A 23,633-nucleotide genomic window follows, 5' to 3' on the forward strand; every position below is an offset into this window, starting at 1 on the left:
GGGTGTGTGTGTGTGTGTGTTTGTGATTGGGGGATGGGCAAGTTCCCCTCCCTATTCTGAGGAGCCCCAACCTCAAAGTTCCCATAATAAAGCTCAGTGGCAGAGCGGTAATAGAACTGTCAGGCCCAGCTTGAAATGACAAAAGATGAGGCAATGCGATGAGGTGTCAGGGACAGAGAGGGTCCACCTGGTACCCTCAGGCCCCCAAAGAGCTTCCAGACTTTTAAAATGTCTCCCTTTTGTCAGCCAGGGTGCCTCAAGCTTGGGCAGGCTGAGCTTATGATGCAAAGGTGTTATGTGGGAGAAGGAAGGCAGTAAATCTGTAACAGGGACTAGAGGGGCTGGTCCAAGAGGCGAGCTCCCTGCCCTTCCTGGAGAGCAGAGCACAGCAGCTGGGCCCAGCACCCCTCCTCCACATGCTGGGGAGTTCGGCCACACCTCTCATGGAGAGAGGGCACCCACAGCAGCCTCATGTCACAGCTGTGGCCCCAGGGACAGCTCAGGACACTGGGCAGAGTTTGAAGATGGGCAGCCCCACAACTTCCACTAGAAACTCCAGACGTTCACTATAATTCACTTTTGTGTCTTCAAATTTCAAGCTCATTTACCCAGGTCAGGAACCAGTTATTTGCATCCAACAAGTCGAGGCCTGCTGCAGCATCTTTCTGCCATATGGCTTGTTCCCGTCCCGTCTCTGCGCATCTGTCAAGGCTGCGTGGGTGAGAGGGGGGCAGACTCGGCAGTCCTCACACCATCGGCTGTGCTGAGAGGGTGTCTGGCACAGTCCCCTCAGCTCCTCCAGCCTGCTTTTCAGAGAAAGCGGAGTTGGGAGGCACCTGGTAGTTCACGTATGTGAGCCACTCATCCCCTGGGAAACGTTCCAGGAGCCACTTGGTGGTGGTGGTGGGGTATATTGGAATGTCTGCTTGCCCAGAATGGGATGCAGAGAAAGCTCCTCAACACCCGGCAAACTCATCACCATGGTAACCCCTCTATCCCTGAACTGCCCATCCATTGAGGTGAGATTCACATACATAAAATTAACCCTTATAAAATGTACAATTCAGCCCTGGCTTGTGTGGCTCAGTGGATTGAGTGCTGGCCTGTGAACCAAAAGGTTGTCGGTTTGATTCCCACTCAGGGCACATGCTTGGGTTGTGGGCCAGGTCTCCAGTTGGGGGTGTGCAAGAAGCAACTACACATTGATGTTTCTCTTCCTCTCTTTCTCCCTCGCTTCCTCTCTCTAAAAATAAATAAATAAAATATTTTTAAAAAATGTACAATTCAATGGCATTTAGTGCATTCACAACGTTGGGCAACCACCACCACCTCTGTGTTCCTTTGTACGTTAAGTCTTCTGCAGCTTGCTATTTGTATCAACGTTCATCTGTGGTGATGCTTGTAGCACTGGTTCATCCTACCCACCTCTGTGTCATATTCCGTCTGTAACTATTTCACAATCAATCTTTTCTCTTGATGGGCATTGAATGCGTCCCTGTGCACATGCTGGTGCTTCTCTGGTGCAGGAGGACAAGTGTGTGAAAGTGTGTGTGTGTGTGTGTGTGATTGGGGAATAGGCAGATTTTCCTTCCTGTTCTCAGGACCCCCAACCTCAAATTCAAAGGTCCCATAATGGAGGTCAATGACAGGGCTGTAACAGAACTGCAAGGTTCAGCTGGAGATCACAGAAGATGAGGGACTGAGAGGATCTACCTGGCACCCTCAGACACCTAGTAGAGTTGCTGTGTCACAGGCTGAGTGCAGCTCCAGGTTTATTAGACATGGCCAGTGTTCTTCAAAGTTGTGCTAATTTATATTCACATAAGCTCGGTTGTTTTAGAAAGCTGGGAGTCAGGTGCACAATTTAATTACGGTAACTTAACACTTGGATAGTATGTTTCATTTAGTAAAATGCTGTGAGATAGGCAGGGCAGGATTATTAACCATTCTCAGCAACCTTTTGAAGACAAGAAATCTGACTCTCAGAGGGACACAACCTGAATCCCAGCACTGATTTATGGGCAGAGGCAGGAAGCCCACCTCAGTGTGTCTGGCCCTGGGGACTGCTCTCCTCGGGCCGTTTCTCCTCCTCCCCTCCCCAGCATCAACACCTGTGCCCTGCTTGAGCATAGATCAGCCAGCCTACCCAGCAGCTTTCTGAGGTCACAACGATGAAAGCTTGCTGGCAGAGCCCAGAGAGAAGGAGGCCCAAACGGAGGGTCTCTGTGGTTTGGGCCTGTCCCAGCTGCAGGAAACCAGACTTTCATATCCCAGATCCCTTGTTTTTGTCAACTTGCCTGTGCACAAATATTGCACTGATAACACTATGGAATATAAGTTGCTCTAGGAGGGCACCAAAAACTGCAGGGAAAAAGAAAAAAAGGACTGCAGAGAAGTCCCAAGCAGGAACCCTGGCACACCTGTAAGCCCAGGGAAGGAGGTGCAGAGGGAGTGGCACTTAAGGTACTCAGACATTTTTAATATCTTGGCAGCCATCTGGGCACCCTCACTGCCTGAAACCAGGCAGTATCCCAAGGAGCAGAGGCTGCTCAGCACAGAAACCTGGCCCTGGACCGGAGCTGATGCATGAACGACACCGCACCAGGAGGCTTGTCTGAACAAGAGCTGAGGGGTCCATGCGAGGCCACGCTCTCCTCCCCTTGCAGGGAGTGCCCAGGGCACAGGCAGGATCGGAAGCGAGGCCGCTGTACCCACGCAGTTGGTGCTCCTCTGACACACGTTTTGGCAGCAGCTGTGCCCGCTGCCACTCAGCTGCAAGCAGGGCCTCATCTTTGCTTCTGTCCCCTTGCACTCAAGTCCTTCCTCTCCACATGAATCCCCAACTGGGATCCTGAAGATGGTGAGTGCTGCATCTTGCCTGCCCCCTTTCTCCAGTCATACGATGTAGGTGTGACCACTGGCTCTTTTGCAGTTTGACTTCAGGCAAGTTTCCTCTTCTCAAAAATGAGGAGAATCTGATGAGATAAGGTGCGGGAGCACCTGGTGCATGGGACCAGGCCATCATTTGTTGATGAAGCTAAGAGCTGATCCTTCCCTGGGAGTCCACCATCTCATACCACTTCCTATTGGTTCACTTGTTTTGGGGTAATTAGAAAAAAAAGGCATGAATCTTACCCAACATGCCCGAGCAATTCCAGTTCTGAAACCAAATACCAGGCTGCATTGTTGAGAGCCCGTTCCAGGTCCTTTCCACCCCTCCATGTCACGCCCCCCACACTGCGCTGCCCTGACTACACATCATACACGCCCCCTTGCCACCCCTCCTCTGCTCTGCTGTAGCCCCGAGGCAGCACAGCACCTGGAGAGCCCTGTCACCTGGTCCCTGCCTGGGTAGCAGAGGCGCCGTCACCCATCCTCTCTAGGGAGGTTCTCCCGTCCTTCTGCAGGATCAGCCACCAGCTGGCCTCCTGTACCTGGATGGGTCTCAGGATCTTGGGCACAGTGCTCTCTGCCAGGGCTCTCCGTCCAGTTCCTCCTCATCGGCTCACTCAAGACATAGTTCTTAATGGGGCCCCTTCTTCCCTGGAGACCTTGTGCAGAGTTCCTAATTAGAGCACAGTGTTCCTCGGGAAATAGGCAGCTTGTGTTATTCTTTGACCTTACGTTGTTGTAGGGCAGCTTTTTCAGTAACGGGAAGGTACCAGATGCCCTGGAAACCTGACACACCCACCTGGGACAAGGAGAAGACAAAACTGATGGCAAGAGCAAGGCCAGGAAACCCAACTCTCAGGGATTCTCTGGGTTCCACAGAACAGCCGAGAAGTGTCCTCGGGCCGTCGTCCCCCAATCACTCACACCAACGCAAGGGAGACGCCCGGCGCCCGGCCAGGGCTGCCGAACTGCCCCTTAGCCCCGACTCAGTCTTCCCGCTTCCCGCGTCCTGCTAACATCTGCTTTGACAATTCCCGACTCTAGGATTAAGGGACAGCATTTCCTTGGGAGTCAGGCAGATTCCTTTTCACTGAATGTGGATATGAAGAGCTAGATAAAGTATCCATTTGTTCTTTAAAAAGGTGGGCTAGGCGGTGTCTGCCATGGCTCAGACGAGGCTCTGATGAAAAAGGATTCTTGACTGAAGGTGAACACACTTCGCCAGCCCCACCATCCAGCCTGGCCTCAGTGGGCTCGCCGAGAAGGGCCAGGTGCTCGCTGAGGCAGCTCTGTCCTTTGAGAGTGAGGTTGGAAGAGGTCTGGACAGGTGGCAATGCTGACTGAGAAGGGAGGTCCCACCAAGGGCACAAATGGGGCTGAGGCATGAACACAGGTGACCAAGAGGAAGGCCTGAGGCTGGGCCTTGCCTGCCTCTAGCCGCCCCACCCCCGCCTTCTCCAGATTCCACCATGCACTGGATCACTGGATCACCTTAGTGGCCGCACCATTTCCTTCCGATTCTCTTACACCTTAGTCCCCTGCCTGGGTCCCTGGCAGGCAGCAGACACTGCATTCTGCAGCCACTGCGCTTGGCCCCCTGCGGAGCGTCAGGCAGGGCTGGGAAGAGTGACATCTCCTGGGCACTAGTTCACACCTATGAGGAACTGCCGCTCATTTGGGGACCAGCTGTCCACGCTTGAAGACCTGTCTCGCTGGCCAGTTCCCCCCCACCCCCACCGCCCCTCGGAATGGATGCACAGCAGTAAGGAGTGAACGTGAAGGGTTAGAGAAGGTGCTTCGAAGTCTGGGAGATCAGACGACAGAGAAACAAGCACAGGATCTTAGGAAGTGGGGAGTCACTTCTCCTCTACCAGGGTCCCCTCTGATACCTTCTGGGCTGCTGCCAGACATGCAGGGTGGGGGGCGGGGCTCTGGGAGGCCACCCATTCTGCCCTGGAATGGCCAGAGCACTTCCAAGTCTTTCCTCACACACAGCTTGATTCTGCCTCTCTGGGATAATTTTAAAAAAATGGTCTATTATGAAAAGTTAAGTCTATATAAGAGTATAGCGAATAGTGTAAATAACTCAATGTATTCCTCACCCAGCGTCAAAGTTACCAACACATGGCCCATTTGTTTCATCTGAAACTATTCACTCACTCTTCTGGGATAGTTTAAAGACCAAATGGAGAAAAGTCTGTTCATTTATTACAAAGAACCGAGTGTGCAGGTACCATTGGTTGACTGACCTATCACCTAGTCTTAATCCATCCCTACTTCCCTGTCTTCCACAGAGGCTTTTCCAGCCTACCCTACAGCCAGAGGCAGTCGGAGGACCCACCTATGGCCAATGACACATAAACGACAGCCTGCTCTGAAGCTGCATTTAAGTCTCATTGTAAGAGCACGTACGTGCGCACACACAGGTCTTCGCCAGAGGAAGCTGCTTCATCAATAAGATGAACTTAGTTCAATACAGGTGCTTTTAGAGTGATTACTTATAGATCAAGAGGGAGGCAGCTTAAGTCACGGCAAATGAGTTTTAAATGTGAAAGTCAAATGAGTTTTAAATGTGAAAGTCTAGGAACACCAAAGTAAGGATCCACGAAGCTGGGAGGGAGGGCCAGCATATGGAAAAGGAATGGTGCAAATAGCTACCCATTCACATTCTTGACAAGGTGCCAGAGTCTCCCAGGAGACAGGACTAGGCTACAGGGCTTTTCAAAAGACTCGTGGACGTGTGATGTCATCAAGTGGAGATCAGACGTATGCAGCGAACCTGCTGGGAAAACACGTAGCAAATCAAGAGACAGCAGAAAAGAAACCGCGCTTTCTGCACGGTTGTGACATTAATCTGAAGCAGAGGACAGAGACACCTGTGCGAGATTCTCACTGACAGAGCTGACTTCTCTCTCCCTGCCTGGGAGCAGAGCGAGGATAGCAAACCCACCTGTGCTGAGAACCCAGCACGCTCTTACAGTGTTATGTCTTCATCTCATAGGCGTCAAAGGTGTGGAAATCTGATAAAAAGAGAACCCTAATTTACAATGAGCTCAGCACCATTTATTCTATAGGGTTACGATTCGTTCTTCAAACTGGGAGGAGCCACCTCATGTTGCTGCTCCAATGGCAGCTGAGATGAACTGTGTGAAGGGGAATGAATGCCGGAGGCACTCAGAATGCCAGGAAAAAGTTGGGGCCACGGCCATCCACAGGGCAGGCAAAGCAGACGACACAGCGGATACCACGCGGCAGGACTTGCATCTCAGCTTTGGCTGGTGGCTCCTGTGGGTTTTGATGTTCTTCCTTCATCAAAATGCTGGCTGTTCCTAGATTAAAGGACTTCCCTGTTATTTCTGTGTCGCCGTGCAGGACCATACCGGAAGCCTTGCAGGCCACCTGTTCTGATGCTGGCCTGAATATGCTCTATCACTACTTCTAGAATCCTTCATCAAAGTGGATGTGAACAATGTGTTCTATTCACATGTGGCCTCTAAAATACTTTTCTGAGAAGTAAGATCCGTCACCATGGAGGGTTGACAACTGGGTCTTGGTTGCCTAGAGTTTCTGACCATGCTAGAGGACGGATGGAAAGAGAAGTGCTTACACCCCTTCGGTGTGTCGTGAGCACATCTGAGCCCTGTGAGGTACTGCTGTTACTCATGCCACTGACAGACCAGAAAACGAAGGCTCAGAAAGCTGAGCTTGGTCAAGGTCACAGAGCCGGTAGTCGTCCAGGCAGGAAATGGTTCCCGGTCTTTGGAACCCTACCTTCTCCTAGGATACCTCCCACTCCCCAGGACGAGGCTGTGAGGTTTACTGACTTATTAATATAAAGTTTGGGATTTAAACTTTTCTAAGGAGTACAAAAAAAGAAAAAGTCCTTGGGAGTCTTCTTTGATAAACTAAAAACTGCAGAATTATTGAGGTGGGTGCACATCTGAAGTTAACTTCAACTTTGGGAAGAGAAAAAAGAAGTGAAGGTAAAAAATATTCCTAATTCTTCAATAATGTATCCTTATTTTCAGTCTTATTTTATACCATTAATAGGAATCCCATTCAGGAGAGAAAGCAATCAAGAGAGACGCAGGGATGGAACCGAGAACAAAATTGCCCAGAGACCTGGCATTCCACCAACACTAGGGAGCCTCCTGCCGCCAGTCTCTGGGGCCAGGCGGACTTCAGAAAGAGCCCCACGGCCCTAGAAATTCATATCCTTGCCGTGGCCAGCCTGGACAGGCCTGGAATGTACTGGCTCGGCCTGGTGGACTTTGCAGCAGAACAAAGGGAAGGCTAGTGGTATCATCATTTTCACCAGCCTCTTAAAGGGCCAACTTTTATATTTTAATTATTTAAAAAAATATTTTATTTATTTATTTTTAGAGAGAGGGAGAGAAGCATTGATCCCCTGCCTCTCAAATGTGCCCCAACCAGGGACCGAGCATGCAACCCAGGCCTGTGCTCTGACCGGAAATGGAACAGGCGACCTCTCACTTTGCGGGAGGACATCCCACCCACCGAGCCACACTGCTCAGAGCAAACTTTTATCTTTTTTTTTACTTTTATTTTTTTAAGGACAAACTGTTAAAAGTAAAATGAATGAAATCACGTGAGATGAAGATACAAAGACAGAATTTCAATGTAGAAAAAAAGGCCTTGCTGGGCAACAGTCGAGGAGAAACACTGCAGACATTTCACAGATGCACAGAAGCTCACATTGTAAACAGGATCAAGCTGCTATTGATTTCCCTCCGTGACATCAGGGTTTCATTTTGCTCAGCCTGAGATCTCGCTCAATCTCAAACTGCCTGTGATCCACTCGGTCTAGAAAAGCTTTCCGTTCAATGTACCTAGAAGAAAATGAAAAGGGTGTTTGTCAGCAGAACCCAGTAAGAGAATGTGCCTCCGCTGCACCGTCCGGTCTCCCCAGGTGTAAACTGGTCCACCTGGGCAGCGGGATTGCCGGGTTACAGCCAATGCAAACAGATGACCACAGCTGGGGCCCAGAATGACCCCCCACGACTCTCAGTAACATGGCCTTCACATTTGGGCTAAACAAGGATGGAAGAAGAAAGCAACAACTTGCTTATCAAAGCCCACATGAGGGCTCAGTGGCAGGAAAATGTTGCAATTTTGTAACAAGGCTTTAGGGAAGGACAAGCAGGCAAGCGCAGGTTGAGAGCCCAGCTCGCTCACCCACCGGTCAAGGACTGAATGTGCCTGACTCATTTTTCTCAAGAGTGAAACAGTAATGCCGTATTTCCTGGCCTTCGTGCTGTGCTGAGCTGGTGGGGAGAGGACGCTATGCACCCTGCATATACAGTACACATCCAAATGTGAAACATGGAAGAAACAGGGTAGTAAAAACTACCTGAAAGGGGCTGCAGTAAAGGCGAAATGAAGATGTAGATGAAGCACTCCCCTTGGAAAGTATTGAACCGTCTCCTGCTCTTTCCTGCTCCTCACCCTCGCTCCTCTCCATGTGCCCCTGACCCAGCTGGGACCAGGTTGCCTCAAGGACGACAGAAACAGAATTTCCCTACGTTCCTCCAAGGGAATGATCAAGTGCCTCGGCAGCCCCCAGTTCACATAGAGGAGCCCCTTCAAAGGGCGGTGTTCTGCTCCCTAGTCTGAGGCCAGGCCCTGCAGACAAGGCTTCCCTGGGTGCTCCCAGGCAGGATGGGAAGGGAGCACAGGGCTGAAGCAGGCCGGCAGACACAGCTGCCTTTTAATGTTCCTTCTTGCCATCAAGTGTGTGGCAATTTGCCCGAGGGAGGGGATCTCTGCTGCTAATTAATCTACTGAGGGCAAAACTGCCAGAGAAAGTGGGTCATATTAACTGAATCTCTGTACTAACTTTTCTTCTGTTGCGCTGTGGAGAAAGTGAATCCGTCTGTTGTTACAGGTCATTATGTTTGTGTGAGAACCTGACCAGGTTTAGGAGCCTGTGTTCTTTCGCTGAGTTCAGGGCCTTGCTTTCCCTCCACAGCACTCTGTGAAATGCAATTTGTCCCATTGCCTTCCAGGCACACCTACGTCTTAGGGCATAAGGCTCTACATTTGGATCCTGGCTCGGCCTCATAACCTTGCCAATTTAGCTAGCACAGAGTAGGTGCTCAATAAAATGGCAGTGAATGCTGACACCATTATTTTGGGAGCCTAGCTTCTGTCAGGGTTGTGAAGGCAATCGATCCAAGCAAGTAGTCAGCTCTCCAGATGCCTGTGATCAGCAACAAGTAGCCACCACCTGGTCTGGGATGAGGAAGTAAGGGACTGTGTCAAAACTGCCAACTAGAGGCCAGAATGGCTGAAAACACAAGGGCAGGGTCTGCTCCTAGGTCTGACATAGCCCTCAGGGTCAGGTTGTCAGATTTCGCAAGTGAAATACAGGACGCCTGTAAATTTGAATTTCAGATTCCCTGGTTGGCCTGGGAAGCCACAGATACTGGATCCCCCCCACCGCCTCATTTCAAAAGTCCTCACTCGAGGATATGTTAATTGATTTTAGAGAGCAAGGAAGGGGGAGAGAAAGAAACACTGATGTGAGAAGCATCGATCAGTTGTTTCCTGCATGTGTCCTGACTGGGAATTGAACCCACAGCCTTTTGGTGTGTGGGATGCTCCAACCAAGCCAACTGGCCAGGGCTGGACCCCTTTTTGATACAGAGAGAAAGAGGGGAGACTGACGGGGAAGTAGACACATGACAAAACAAATTCCCCTTCCACTGTCACCAGGGGACCCAGGATTGTGCAGTGAGGACTGAAGGGCTTTGTCACACTACAGCCTCCACGTCTCCTCACCCCAGCCCACTGGCCCTGCATGAGGACCACAACAGGGACCAGCGTTTTGGTAGCAGTGCGCTTTAAATGCCCCTTGAAGTTCCGGCAGAAAAAAAGAGGAATTTAGGGCATATTTCAAGAGAGCCATTACCCAGTGCTACCCATCTGAGAGTGGGTCACGGTAAGAAAAAAAATGTATACTATGCGGTTTGAGCATTTGTGGTCTTTCTTTTTGACTTTCCTTTAAAGAAGAAAAAGGGATACTTAAATTAGGATGCACACTGAGCATGAATAAAGGCCTTGAAGGTTCCCAACAGCTGTGCTGAGTCCAGCTGACCTTGAGACTCAGGAGTGAAGCCAGGCTGGGGGGCTAAAGAGGCAGATGCAGGCAGAGTTCAGGTTTAGGGAAGGCCTCAGGCAGCAAAGAGGGGCACAGGTGCAGAATGCAAGCGAATTCTCAAGGGCATGGCAGACAAAGGCCATCAAGACAGGTTTGGCGACTTCATCCCCCCATTCACAGCCCTCAGCAGCTGCCAACGGGATCCTTGTGATGGCTTTGGTCTGCTGCCAAGTGCTGACCAGGAACAAAATGTCTATTGGAAATGGCCGCCCCCACCACTGAGAGAGGAGATGCCAAGGATGAGGATGGCTTTGACGTCTACTGTTTGTGTGACTGGGCAAGACACTTAATTTTCTGTGCTTATTTTTCTTCTCTGTAAACAGCAATAAAAATTACAGTACCCCTCTGACCATACAATGAAACCGTGACAACTGCTTTGTAAACAATAAAACTCCACACAGCTATGAGCACTGCGGGGTTCTGGCTTCCCATTTCTGACTCAACTGATCACTATAAAGCCTCAGGACCTGGCTGGAACAGGGACCAGGGGATCAGATGCCCCACAAAGAGGAGGGGCTCACAGGGAATGCCCCTCCTCCAAGGTGGCCTGAGTCAATGGCCTATTTAAACCGAGCCTCCGGAAGCTTCCAGGCACCTTAAACAGGTTACAGTCCCAGGACGGAAATGCCAGCTGACAAGTGTAACGGTGCCTGTCTGGCCTGTACCCAGCACTCCTGGGGACCGAAGCTGATCTGACCCAATCCACTGGGAAGCCGGGGCTGGTGTCAGCCCTCCCCACTCTTACTGCGTTTTGTGGCCCATTTAAGAGGCAGCAGCTCTTCTATTTCATTAATAAAATATGCTAATAGCATCAAAACCTAAGGGATTTTCTAGCTTTTCCTTTCAGAACCAGGTTACACACAACAGGCTCTGACATCTTTTTGATCTTTCAACCCAAATTACTTCTCTGCCACCAATTTTCTTGAGATCCAGGCCAACGAGGAGGGAAGTAAAACCGGAAGAGGACAAAAGAAGGGTAGAAAACGCTTCCAGGGACCATGCCAGCACCTACTTCTGGAAGCCAATGCCACAGACGAAAGGACGGCCGTCCGCCCTCCTGAGACATCAGAGGTCTGTGAAGGTGGAAGCACCCAATGGGTGTGCTCATCTCCAAAAGTGTGCTCACATGGGTGGTCGGTCACCTGCCTACTGGCCAGGAAAGAGCACAGGTCGGGGCAGGGACACCCGAGGCAGGGACAGAGCTGGGGCTGCTGCCGGGCTGCCTTATTAGTCAGCTGTGAGAGGAGCCAACATGCATTCAGCGCTCAGCACCAGGACGCCGTGGGCAGCAGAGGCGCTTGGGGCGAGAATAAAGCTCCGGGTGGGGGGAGTAACAAGACAGGCACTGTTTCTTTTTTTCCTGCCCTGAGGAATGCAACTAAAAGAAGCGATCTGTCCAATACTGCGCGAACCTTCATTCTCCCCAGCCCTACAAGAGAGCTGTGCCTTGCAAACATCTTGAGGGCCAGAGTAAACGGGTGGTGGTTTTAATTAAGTTTCCTCTCCACTGCTTCTGCCATCTCACTTCCACATTGGGTTGGTTCTGAAAGAGTGACTCTTGGGGGTCATGGAGAGAGATTCCTTGGAGAAAGAAAATTATTTTCTCTTCATGCCTCTCCAAATCACAAACACACCTGGACGCTGAGCTCTGTGACCTTCAATGTGACTGCCAAGCAGCAGCCAGAACCATGCCTGTATGTGGCTCCTTCCCTGCGCATCGCTCCCATCCCCTAAGCCTGCTGGCTCCCCCTCAGCGGTGCTGGGGAGCTGTGCTGCTGAAGGGAGCCTGGGAGCCTGGCACCTGTGGGGTGCTTACAGGCGAGAGGGAAGCGACGCTAATGCCCTGAGTGCGCACGGCCAGCACCGATCCTGAAATGCTGGACCCGGCCCTGGGAATCTGGTCTCAGGGGTAAAGCATCTTTGGTGGAGGCGTTTTAACCAATTTTGCTAACCAGAAGTGAAGCCTGGGTGGAGACATCATTCAGATGTGCCCTGTCCTTTTTTTCTAGGTGGTTAATTCTAATCCTAACGGGCTCCAAATCCAAGCCGTGGCTGCCCGCTGGTCAGAGGGCTGAGCGCTGGGACCGCACAGCGCCTCAGCGCCTGCTCTGGGTAGGTGCTCTTGTGGGTGCTGGTGACCAAGGGGTGAACCAGACCTCACCCTTGGGTTTCTACTATTCAGGAAGCCAAACACAATGATGTATCCGTTGGTACTAAGTGTGGTGGGATGAGGGTCCCTGGGGGGGGGGGGGGAGACACTGCTCTAGAAAGCAGCACCTGAGTGGAGCCCACAGCGGAGGACGAGCTCGGGAGGGCCTGGGAAGCAGGGTGAGGAGCTGAACACTGATTCCAGCAGGGAAGAGAGGGAAAAGTGGTTTGTGTTTTTAAAAACAATCATTTAACTGCTGCGCAGAGGAGAACGGAGGAAAGGGGCGGTTGTGGGAGCAGGGAGCACAGCAGTCTGCGGCCGCACTGGAGAGCTGGCAGGGGGGGCTGACATGCTGTATGACAACTGTCTACTGGACTGTCAGGATATGAGGAAAGAAGAAATCAAGGATGACTTCTAGGTTTTTCTTTGAACAGTTGGGTGGATGGAGATGGTGCTTTTTTTTGAGAAGTCTGCGGGACGAGAAAGCGGGCATGTGGTTTTGGATGTTGACTCTGATGTGTGCTTTGGACATGGAGCTGTCAACTCACAGGCGATATGGGGGTCTGGAGCTTGGTGCAATGGTAGCTTTTCTGGGAGTCATCAGCGGAAAACCGGTACCTGATCCGGGGAACTAGCAAGCTTTGTTAGAGGAGAGAATGGAAGGAGAGCTCAGCCCTGGGACTTCCCAAGTTTAAAAACTCAGAGAAGGAAAAGAGGTCAGCCAGGGGGAGTGGGAGGAGATGCCCCAAGCTGTATTTGCCACCAATGTGGAAAGTGTTCCTAAAGGGTTGGCAGGAACACACCAGAACGCTGCCAGTCCCGAGGTGGCCCCCCGCCAACTCCCACCCCAGCACCCAGCCCAGCCAGGTGTGAGCTCGCCCACACTGCCTTGCTCTCCTTTCAAGTTTCCGCTCCCTGGACATTATAGTCTAGCGATGCCTCATTTTGAACTTGACATAAACAGACTTATACTGTGTATACTCTGTTGTGACTTGTTTTTTTCACAGACTGACCTAATGGACACACTGGTTTTTGACCTTCATTGAAATGAAAGCATATACTCTTTGTATCATGTTATTAAAATTTATTCATGCTCATTCCCGCTCCTGAAGAGTATCTCTGTGTGTGAACATATCATACCCTGCCACACTACTGACAGACATTTAAGTTGTTTCCAGTTTGGGGAATATTATGAAAAGTTCTGTTATTTAAATGTTCACATGTGTCTTTTGGGGAACATATAACTGAATTTCTGCTGGGAACACAGCTAGGAGTGAAATTGCTAAGTCATAAGGAATAACTACATTGAGCTTCAGTAGATAATGCCAGATGGTACATTTGAATTTGAATTGTTATATCTCCCTGATACATTAAACATTTTTATCATGAGGAGACCACCCTTTTTATTTCTGCTAATGTTTCCGCCTTAAAGTCTATTTTATCTAATATTAATATGGCTACATCAGCTTTCTTTTAGTTAGTGTTTGATTGGTTTATCTTTTCTCCCATCTTTTTTGGTCAACGTTTCTGAATCCCATTGCTTTATATATGTTTCTTTTAAACAGCAAATAGTTGTTTTCTGTTTTTTAATTCAATGTGTCAATTTTTTAACTGGAATATTTAGTTTATTGACATTGAATGAAAGGCATAATAAATTTAGTTGTAAAACTATCATCTTATTTTGTGCTTATTACTTGTCCTGCCTGTTTGGTTTCTTTTAATTCTCTTTTTGTGTCTTCTTTCACAAATCATTTCATTATTCTCCCTCCATTATTTTGGAATTTATACACTCTATTACTATTCTAGAAATTTCAATATGCACACTTAATCAGCACCTTTACCCTTCTCCTGGATAATACAAGATCTTTGGAAAACTAAACTCCACTTACCCACTTCCAACTTCTATGTATTTGTCGCCAAGTGTTTTCATATTATCCTCCTTTAAGAAAAAACCCTAACAATGTACAAGACATTAACATTATTGTCTAATATAGTCAGTGCTCATTTAAATTCAGCAAATATATGCTTCTTTGTCTGCTAGGGGCAACTCTCTCAGCTTTCAATATTCTAAAAAAGTCCATATTTGCGCGCCATTCTTAAAGAAGTCTCCCCCTTCCCTCACCTTTATCTGCACACATGGAGCACAGACATCTGGGCTGGTAGTTTATTTCTGCACACTCTGAACAGGTCACTCCAGTGTCTCCGGCTTGGACTGTTGCCGATGAGAAGCCATCGGTCAGTCTAATGCCTCTCCTTTTGGTGAAGTCTCTTTTTTCTGGCTGCTCTTAAGATTTTTCTCTTTGTCTTTGGTTCTCTGCAGTTTCACTCAATGTCTAAGTTTGGACTTCTATTTTATTTATCTTGGGATTCTTTGGGTTTAAAAAAAAACCTATAAAGAGGTGTGCTTCATCTTTTCCCACTCTGTCCTCCAAGCTGCTCGACTTCCCTTCTCCATATTTTTTGTCCTTTTGTTTCTCTGAACTGTATTCTGGATACTTTCTTCTGTTTTCCAGTTCACAGACTCTCTTTTCAGCTGGTCCAACTATTATTAAATCTATCCATTTAGTTTCTAATTATGGTCATTATATTTTTTATTTCTAGAAATTGTTCATGTCTTTTTCGAATTTGCTAGGCTACTTTTTAAAGTTAAAATCTGTAGCTGATATTTCCATTGCCTAAAAATTCTCTGAGGATCTGATCCTGTCTCTGCTGTTTCTCAAGGTGCCTTATTCCCTTGTGTATTTTAAGGTCACAAAATCTCCCTTTAAACAATTGGAAATAATAACCAATCTAGCTTCAAATTCCATTAAATCTTTACAAGGGGAAAGATACGATAGCACTTACTAAACTGGAATTACCATCAAAACACAAAAAGCACAATAATCTTTTAACCTCAATCCAATCTTATGTTAGTCAGAACTGCATAACAAGAATATTTTTATCACTGGTCATGACCTGAATTCTTTTACATGAGATCAATTTAAATACAGTGCTTGTAAAAAGGTCATGGTCTCATAATAAGTAGGACAGAGGCCTATTTACTCATAGGTAGTTTTTTGAGATGTTACCAAATGTGACCTTTTCCCCTTCTTTCTTCGTTTAGTGAAGAGCACTTTTGTTCCAGGGGTACACTTCTTGGGATCGTCTCCCCAGGTGATACCTTTGCTTTTGTTGGCCTCTATGTAGGAGAATTTGGGAGCCTGACCTGCCTCTGCCCAAACAGTCCTTACAGGTTTGGTTCTGGTGCTTCCCTCCCTTCGACACAGTGGCATGGGGTGCACTTTTCAGTAGAAATTGTCTTGCCCTTCTCAGTACCCCCTGTTTTGAAGTCGGCTCTCTAGTTACCATGAGCTGGAAAGGCTAACCCAGCAGCTGGCTGTCTTGCTTTCATCTCTAGAATTTTAGAAAATATTTATTACATTTATGGGGGTGACATGAGTTATTCATCTCTAGAATTTTGATACTGTGGTCTGAGTGATTCTCACTCCTGGCTGTGCATCAAATGCACCGAAGGAGTGATTTAAAAAATACAGATAACTATGACTCTGAACTTTGGAAAAATCTCGAGAGGATTCTTGTACTTAGCCTACGTGAGAACCACAGCTCCAGTCCCTTCCCTGGACAAGGGGTGGGCCCTTTGATCTGCCTGCAGGAGCCGGGAGAGGCAAGCGAGTAGGGGTGTGGCAGTGGACACTGCACAGAGCAGGTGAAAACAGCCAAGGGCAAAGCACAAAAGTCATAGCTCTGCCTTGGAAACACTCCATCAGACCCGTGGAAATCATGTGGCCAGGGGAGAATTCTCAGAAAAGGAGGGCAAAGCGGAGCACTTAAAAGCTGCACACCATCAGGCATTCCTTAACCCAGTTACTTGATTTTCATTGCCTGAAAAGTCCTCCTCATGGGGCAGATGTCTTTTTAATTTTTAAAAAATTGATTTTAGAAAAAGGGAGAGAGGAAGAGGGAGGGAGCAGGAAAAGGGGGTGGAGAGAAAGAGAGAGAGATGTATTGTTCCATTTATTTATGCATTCATTGGTTGATTCTTGTATGTGACCTGACCAGGGATAGAACCCACAACCTTGGTGTATCGGGATGACACTAATCAACTGAGCAACCTGGCCAGGGTACAGATGTCTTTAGTCTAGTTTCTCTTCCAGTCTATGTTTTATTAACTCTCCCTTGTCTTTAGTAGTACCATTCCTTATTCTTATAAGATCTATATTAATTCAAGCAGAATGAACATAATGTCCAACCCATATAATCAATATTCAGAGAAATAATAGTGCAGTCCCTCTGCCGCCTTAGATCACTAGGCAGGCGTGGAGAAGAAGAGGGAGCTGTGAGTTCCTAGAGCTGAGTCAAAGAGTAGGGAGGTTCGGGGCAAATGTCAGAGGCCTGCACTGCACGCTAGGCCCTCCCCTGAGGCTTCGGCACTTCCGCCTCTGTCCTGAGGCACTCTATCTTTGACAGGCTGACTTAGAAGTCTGGTAGTTAAACAAGCTCAGAGTCAGTAAAAAAGAAAATTGTTCAACATGCTGATTAGTTTCCAAGTTAACTCAAATAATCTTGAAGGCTAATTTAAAATGCATGATACTCCAGCCCTAGCCAGGTAGCTCAGTTGGTTAGAGTGTTGTCCTGATATACCAATGTTGCAGGCTTGATACCAGGTCAGCGCACATACAAGAATCAACCAATGAATGCATAAATAAGTGAAATGACAGATCAGTGTTTTCCTCTCTCTCTTTCCCCCTCTAAAAAATTAAAAAAAAAAAAAAAAATATATATATACATATATGACCCTTCAAATAAACCCCTCACCTGTCTTTATGGTAGTTTAGCTTGTAAATGACCTGAATGCACAACTTATGTGACAGGCACTCTGCAAAGGGCTTTATGTACATTACTTATGTATTTTGTACATATGTTACATATATCATTTCATGAGATCCTGACAACCACGGAGGGTAGATCATTATCCCAATTTTACCGGTAAAGGCGCCGAGGCCCTGAGGTGCCCAGCGCGCAGCAGGGAGAGCCCTGGCTGGTGCGGGGAGGGGTGCTGGGCGCACAGGGCTGTCTGATGCCTCACGCAACACCTCCTTTCACTGTTAGGGTGAAAGTGCTGACCCCAAGCATGGACCCACTTCTGTAGCAGCTTTGTTCCTTAGTTCCTTCTGAGGTTCCCAAGTACTCACTGAACACTTTCTCTAGATAATCCTAAATACATAGTTTCCGGAGATCCTCTTTGTATTCTGAAGTGAAGAGGAATGGCCAAGGGTGAAGCGCTGCCCTGGGCCATACCGACAGGGAAAGAAATAAATCCCACGATAGTGAAACATCTAGGCACTCTGTGGGACTGCCTCTGAAGCACTGAGCTAGTCAGGCTTCTTGGAAGGCCAAATAATTCAGGTCAGCCCAAAGCTGATATGGTGAGCCACATGTGACCACGTGAGTAAACGAGGTGACTTACGGTTCACAGGAGCTGTAATTCAGCAAATTCAGCTTGGCAGACGTGACTGTCCTGGAGGGAAATGCTGCTCACATGTCCCTCCCTTCCTGTCACCCCCAGCATGTTTCTCACTGCCGGGACCTGCCCCACATTAAAGCAGAGCTTTCCTGACAAACCAAAGTACTCACATTTTTCACTGAAATTCGGTGGCATGTGTGCAATGAACTATTTCAGAGTTCTTAGGACTTTTTGCAGGAATAGAATCTATTCTTTCTTACCCTTCCTTCCCTCGATTGTGGATGGCTAGTTCTTCACCAATGCCCTCTTCCTCCTTGAAGCTCTCCCAGTCCAATTTGGACTTCTCCAGGGTGCTCATCTTTTGCTTCTTGGCTCCAATTTTTCCCAAAAGGCTGCTCATGCCACTTGACCTTTTCAATCTAGGGAAAGTGAAAACATGAAACATGTAGCATGTGAAAACTTGATTAATGGTTTTCCTGATAGGCACAGGGCTCCCTAGATTTGAGCTTTTGATCTTAATGAGACATGTTCATATCTAGGGTACTTACTGTCTGGTAGTGGAGAACACACTCAATAGGGCAGAATTCTAATGTCTTTTTCCTGCTTAACATCTCTGACCACTCTAAGGACCCGGGGATAGAAAATCCTGAGCACCTCTGTATGCTCTGACAGGTCTCTGCTTGCAAGGAGGGAGAAGCACAGCATGACTTAGACAAGGCTTTAAGATCGCGTGCCTCGGTTCATATTCCAGCTCTAACTGACTGTAGGCTAGTTACTTAACCACATCTGCCTTGGTTTCCTAATCTGCAAAGTGAACAGTTTACTCATGGGGCTGTTGAGTATCTTACTCATAAAGTGCTTAACACAGCACCTGGCCCAGAGAAAGGGTGCAATAACTGTTAGCCATACTGAACCGTGGTCACCACTTGTGCACAGAGCCTCAGGGAATACAGAGAAGCAGATCCCAGCACTGATGATCAGGAAGTCACAGTATCTTAAATGGATTCTGAGATCAGCTTCCTTTTAGCTCCTCTGACTCAGGGCCCTGGTTTTTCCCAGAAGGTGGAGAACATTCCTTACCCTGAAAGCAGGGAATGTACGGCCTGTTCTGTTTGCTAGTGTTGCTACCACGGTCTGTGGGAGAAACCCCCTATGCCCAAGGTCAAGTCTTGGCAGGTCAAATGTTTCCAGTCAATATTCAATGTATGGGGTAAAATAAGAATAACAGAATGCGGCTAGTTGGTAAGAAGGTGATATTAGGGGAAGGAACATGGCTTTTGGCCTCTTTATGAAACTAAGATAAATTATATACCAATATGCAGGAAAATGGAAGTTATTTTCTGCTTGCCTGGGATATGTAAGAGTTAAAACATTTAAAAATCTCTATGAGCTAACATCACAAGGCCTACTTGATAACATCAATACTCTTCACCTGCCTAGAATGCTGATTCTCCAAGTGCTTTCATAGACACTTTCTTATCTTAGTCCCACTGTGGCCTGTGTCTCCGAGATGGAGGAGGTCACTTCGAGATGACTTAGTGTCACACTAACCACTTGGAAACCCCACCTCCCTGAAGCCCAGACCTGATCACTACCTCTGCCCTGGAGTGAGCTGACAGGCCAGTGTCCACCCTGCACATAGATTCTTGGGGCTGAAATATTTCCCTTCACACGCTCATTGTACTCATGTTGGCTGAGAGGATGTTAGCTTCCCTGCTGTGGTCATATCCCACTGAAGGCTGTCAGCTCAAAATCAACTCAGAACAGGCAGGGCAGGCATCCTCATCCTCAAGGCTCAATGACAATAGTTTTCTTGAGTTGGACAAATAAACAAAGTTTGAAGAGGTTAATGATACAACAAAGGTCAAACCAATAGAAAATGAAGATTCAGGATGAAGCAAGGTCTTTCTGACGCCTAATGCAGTGCCTTGTGCTGTCTCACCTCTAAGGTGAGGGTTTACTTGAAATATTTTCTGACAGCTATTTTACTTCCCAATTTGCATAAGAATTTTCTTAACAGTTCTTTGTGAGCTTTTAATTCACACTTAAAAATTCTTTCCCTATAAGAATCTCCACACACACACACACACACACAAACACACACACACACAAACACTACTTTAACAGGAGTGTGAGCGGGGATTTAGAAACTTAATATGTCAAATCTTTTTACTTCTCACCTGCTTCACTGCCACAGCCTAGGTTCTCACTATTATATTCTCTCACCTGGATAAGTCAGCAGCCTCTTCACCCATCTCCCCAGCTGCCCCCTCCTGGCATTAATACTACATGCTGTCATGAGAGTGAATTTCCTAAAATACAAACCTTATCATGTCTTTCTGTTTAAATGTCTCTTTCAGGGCCCCTGTTGCTCTTTTAATAAGTCTAAACTTATTAACTTGCAAAATTTCTCCTGATCTTCTCTTGCCACACCTACCTTTACAATCTATGCCACAGCTATACAATCCTGAACCTGTACCTCACCTCTCTCTGCCTCCCTGCCATTCATCTGGCCCTGTCTCAGCTTAGAAGCCAGTCCTTCTGGGAAGCCTTCCAGCACCCTTCCCTCAATCTCTAGTTTAGTTACCTCCTGGTGGTGTTTCTATGGTATCCCAGTTCTTTTCCTATTATAGCAGATGCTCAAGGACTCTGGTTTCAGCTGACCCCTGCCCTGGGCAATGCTGAACAAGCTCAGAGTCACTGTTGTTGACAACATTCCAACAGAAGCACACACCTGGAGGCTTTCCATTTCTGGCTGCGGGGCCTCCTTTGACCCTGCCTACATGTCACGAGCTCTGCCTGGACATGTGATGGAGTTCATGCCACTGAGGCCCCCCTCATAGGGACAGGAGCTGGTGGCCAAATGGCCCAGCCTCCTGTCCTCATCAAAGGCAATTCAGAAAGGTACTCTGAATGCTTCTCAGAAGTTCTGGTGGCATTGGGCCCTTGTGGCCTTGGAAATGCAATCTTGTACTGGCTTCTCCTGCTTCCCTGTCTCACTCTTCCCACCCTTTCACTTCTGCTTCCTGGGATGACTTCCCAAATAACCTACCTGTACTCAAAGCTCTATCTGAAGTTCTGCTTTGAGAGGAATCGAAGACATCTAGGAGAAACATGACTTTCCTTGTGCATGCTCTCTTTGAGGATACTCCAAATCTCTCTGGAGAACATGGATATGGTTCTGCGAAGAGGGGGCACTTGATACACCCAACAATGTCACCTAGACCACAGCAACAATCAGTGGGAGAGAATCGGATCTTTGTAGAATAAGAAGTGATTGGGGAATTTGAAGGAGAGCGATTTCCACTTGTATTCACCCATCAGCTCTCAACAACCCAGGGTTCCCCACCGGACCTGGGAAGCACCACAGACTTGGGGCACGGTCTCTGCCCCCCAGCCTACAGTTCTGATGGCATTCCCAGATTAGACCACCTTCCCCACGAACCACTCTGAGGCCAAAGAGAAAACGATTTTTTGCTGCAGAGCAGTGAAGAGGCTTCCAGCAAAGTAAAAAGCCATAATCCTCCTTTGCCTTGTTCACTGTTAGACATCAGCAAAATGTCACCTGTGCTTTTATGCTTTAGGGAAAAAGCTAGGTTCACCTTCACTGGATCACTGACATGGTTTATAATTTTCTAATTTGACAGTCTTGAAAGCAAAAGTACCTGTCTTTTATTTGAAGCTAAATCAAAGTGAATGACACACTTATGGTAGCAGCCAGAACACGGAGAGGCTCATTGTAACTGAGAGACTGGCACTTCCTCCCTGGGACCTGGCACTGCGGTCCCTGCAGGTCTCCCGCTGTCACATTCACTCTCCCACCTCGACATGGCTTCAGTGGCATGATCCCAAAGCCATGGCCTCGCAGCTTTCAGGAAGGCAGATTTACCAGGCCTTTGGCCCTATCTCTGCTGTTAAGGTTCATTCCTCAGGCTTTCTGGAAAGCTGAGACAGGCAAGAAAGAATTAGCTTCAGGGCAGGGCTGCTGCTCTCTGCGCTGTGGAAGGACGTTGCAGAGGGCACGGTGCGGTGTGTCTCCCTCGCTAAGCCCTGTGGGGAGTGGGGAGGCAATAAATCAGCTCTGGTTTCCCATAGGCATATGGCAGCTGTGCCCACGAGAAGGCTGTGCAGAGGGGAGGGCAGGACTCCCTTGGAGAGCCCAGTGTAGTTCCAGGCAACACTGATGTCTCTCTGTTCTGGATCCTAAGCCTTAAGGGCAAGGAACTACCAGAAAGTTGGCTTTGACATACCATCCCCATCCCCAGCCGTGGATTTTTAGGTCTTGCTTCTAATGTGGGGTGAGCCATGTCACAGAAGACCATAGTTTTCCATTCAAGAGACTCCTCGTCTACCTTTTACAAGTCAAAGTTCAAAGAAATGCGCCATGCACTTGCTCACTCACAGATTACAGGCAGAATGTCCCGGGTATTGCTGCCAAGATGTTTTCAATGTAACGACAACATTTCACCCATGTCCTCCTGAATGTCACACTGCTTTACTGACCTTACTGCCATAAATTCAATGGAAAGACCAATCCTGTCCGCGGAGCATGGCCTTTGCTCTAACCAGCCAGCACCCCTGCCACAGGAGAGAATGGCTGGGTGCAGTAGGCATACTGGTGAAAAGAGACTCTTGCCAAGCTTTTCTTGTTTTCTGTCCAGTCAGTTATCTATCAGTCAGCAATTATCTTCAATTTCCTTCCCACCTAGCCCGATGACCTCTCCCAACACCAGACACCGGCCAAGACCTCACACTAAAATATTCAGACGCTCAGAAAAGTAAAAGGGACAAAAAAGGCAAAAAGAGCCATCTTTTTCCTCTTTGAATTCAAAGTTTACAGGATAATTTGCTAGCATTTATTGCTTCTCTTTAGCTCCAGAAATGCAAGCCCAACAACATTGATTGCAGTTAAATGATAAACTCCATCCTGTTGTCTGTCAAAGATATTACAGTAACTTGTTTGCTTTGCTCTAGCCCCATGAGCATGGACTCAGGTTCCCCCAAACGACTGTGGCTCTCTCTGGCCACCCTCAGTGAGGCTCTGGACCCTGCTGTTATTTTATATGAGGTACTCGAAAGGAACTGGAAAAATAACTTCTTAAGTGGAACTAGAAAGGATGCTAGAACACAACTGGTTGTGGAGGGAATGTGGGAACATCTTTCCCCACTGTTTTTAACATCAGCTCAAGCACCCAGCCATCACACAGAAGAAAATTTTAGGTTTGGGAATACGTTTAGAGTCATTCATTCATTGTACTCATCCAACAGAGACGACTACGAAATCACTGTACACCAGACACTGTGCGTGGGACTGGGGACGCAGCAATATACAAGGCACGGTCTTTGGCTTCAAGGAGAAAAACTAAGAGATGAGATAACCATGAAGGCAAACTGTAACCACATATTATGAGGGCACCCAGAGGGAGCAGCTGAGAGGCCATTTAATCCTCAGTTTAGAGAACCCAAGAAGGATTCCAAGAAGGCTGAGAAACCTGCTCCAGATCGCAATGGGAGACTTGGGGCATTCGACACCCAGTCTGTCTTCTCCATCTTGCTGATGCTCGAGATGGGGAGAGGTGACCTTTGGGGACGCCTTCCATACTCCAGTTTCTATCATTGCTAATTTGGGGGGAGCTCTTCTTATTTTCCCTGTTGTCCTGGAGCTCAGCGTACACAGGGCCCATGTCCTACTCATTCCTGACCCCATCACAGTGTAGCACAAAGCTTTGCCACGGCACGTGATCGCCACATGTTTAATGAACTAAATCCCCATGACTGACAATAGACTTACCCAATTTTTTCTCATAACAAGAAGATTCAACACTACACTTTAACTGACAGGCCAGAAAAGGTAGCTCCAAAACTGGACCAGCAAGGATGGGGTCAACACACATGCTTGGAAGCAGTATTGATCTTTACTTAGAACTTCAATGTATAGAGCCTGGCTC

General features: G+C 47.9%; 1 protein-coding gene across 2 annotated transcripts in view; it reads right to left on the bottom strand.

Annotated features, from left to right (window-relative positions):
* Nucleotides 1-7,435: 7,435 nt before the first annotated feature.
* Nucleotides 7,436-23,633, bottom strand: part of CFDP1 (chromatin remodeling protein CFDP1) — a 99,747-nt gene continuing 83,549 nt past the window's right edge. For both annotated transcript variants that reach the window (XM_090260599.1, XM_090260600.1), the window contains 2 exons: nucleotides 17,946-18,104; nucleotides 7,436-7,742 (listed from right to left, as the gene is read on the bottom strand). In XM_090260599.1, the coding sequence (XP_090116725.1) occupies nucleotides 7,652-7,742; nucleotides 17,946-18,104 (250 nt within the window). In that variant the 3' untranslated portion in view covers nucleotides 7,436-7,651. The remainder of the gene's footprint in view (nucleotides 7,743-17,945; nucleotides 18,105-23,633) is intronic.

Source organism: Furipterus horrens, unplaced genomic scaffold (assembly GCF_987537825.1).
Source record: "Furipterus horrens unplaced genomic scaffold, mFurHor1.1.pri manual_scaffold_13, whole genome shotgun sequence".
Classification (NCBI taxonomy): Eukaryota; Metazoa; Chordata; class Mammalia; order Chiroptera; family Furipteridae; genus Furipterus; species Furipterus horrens.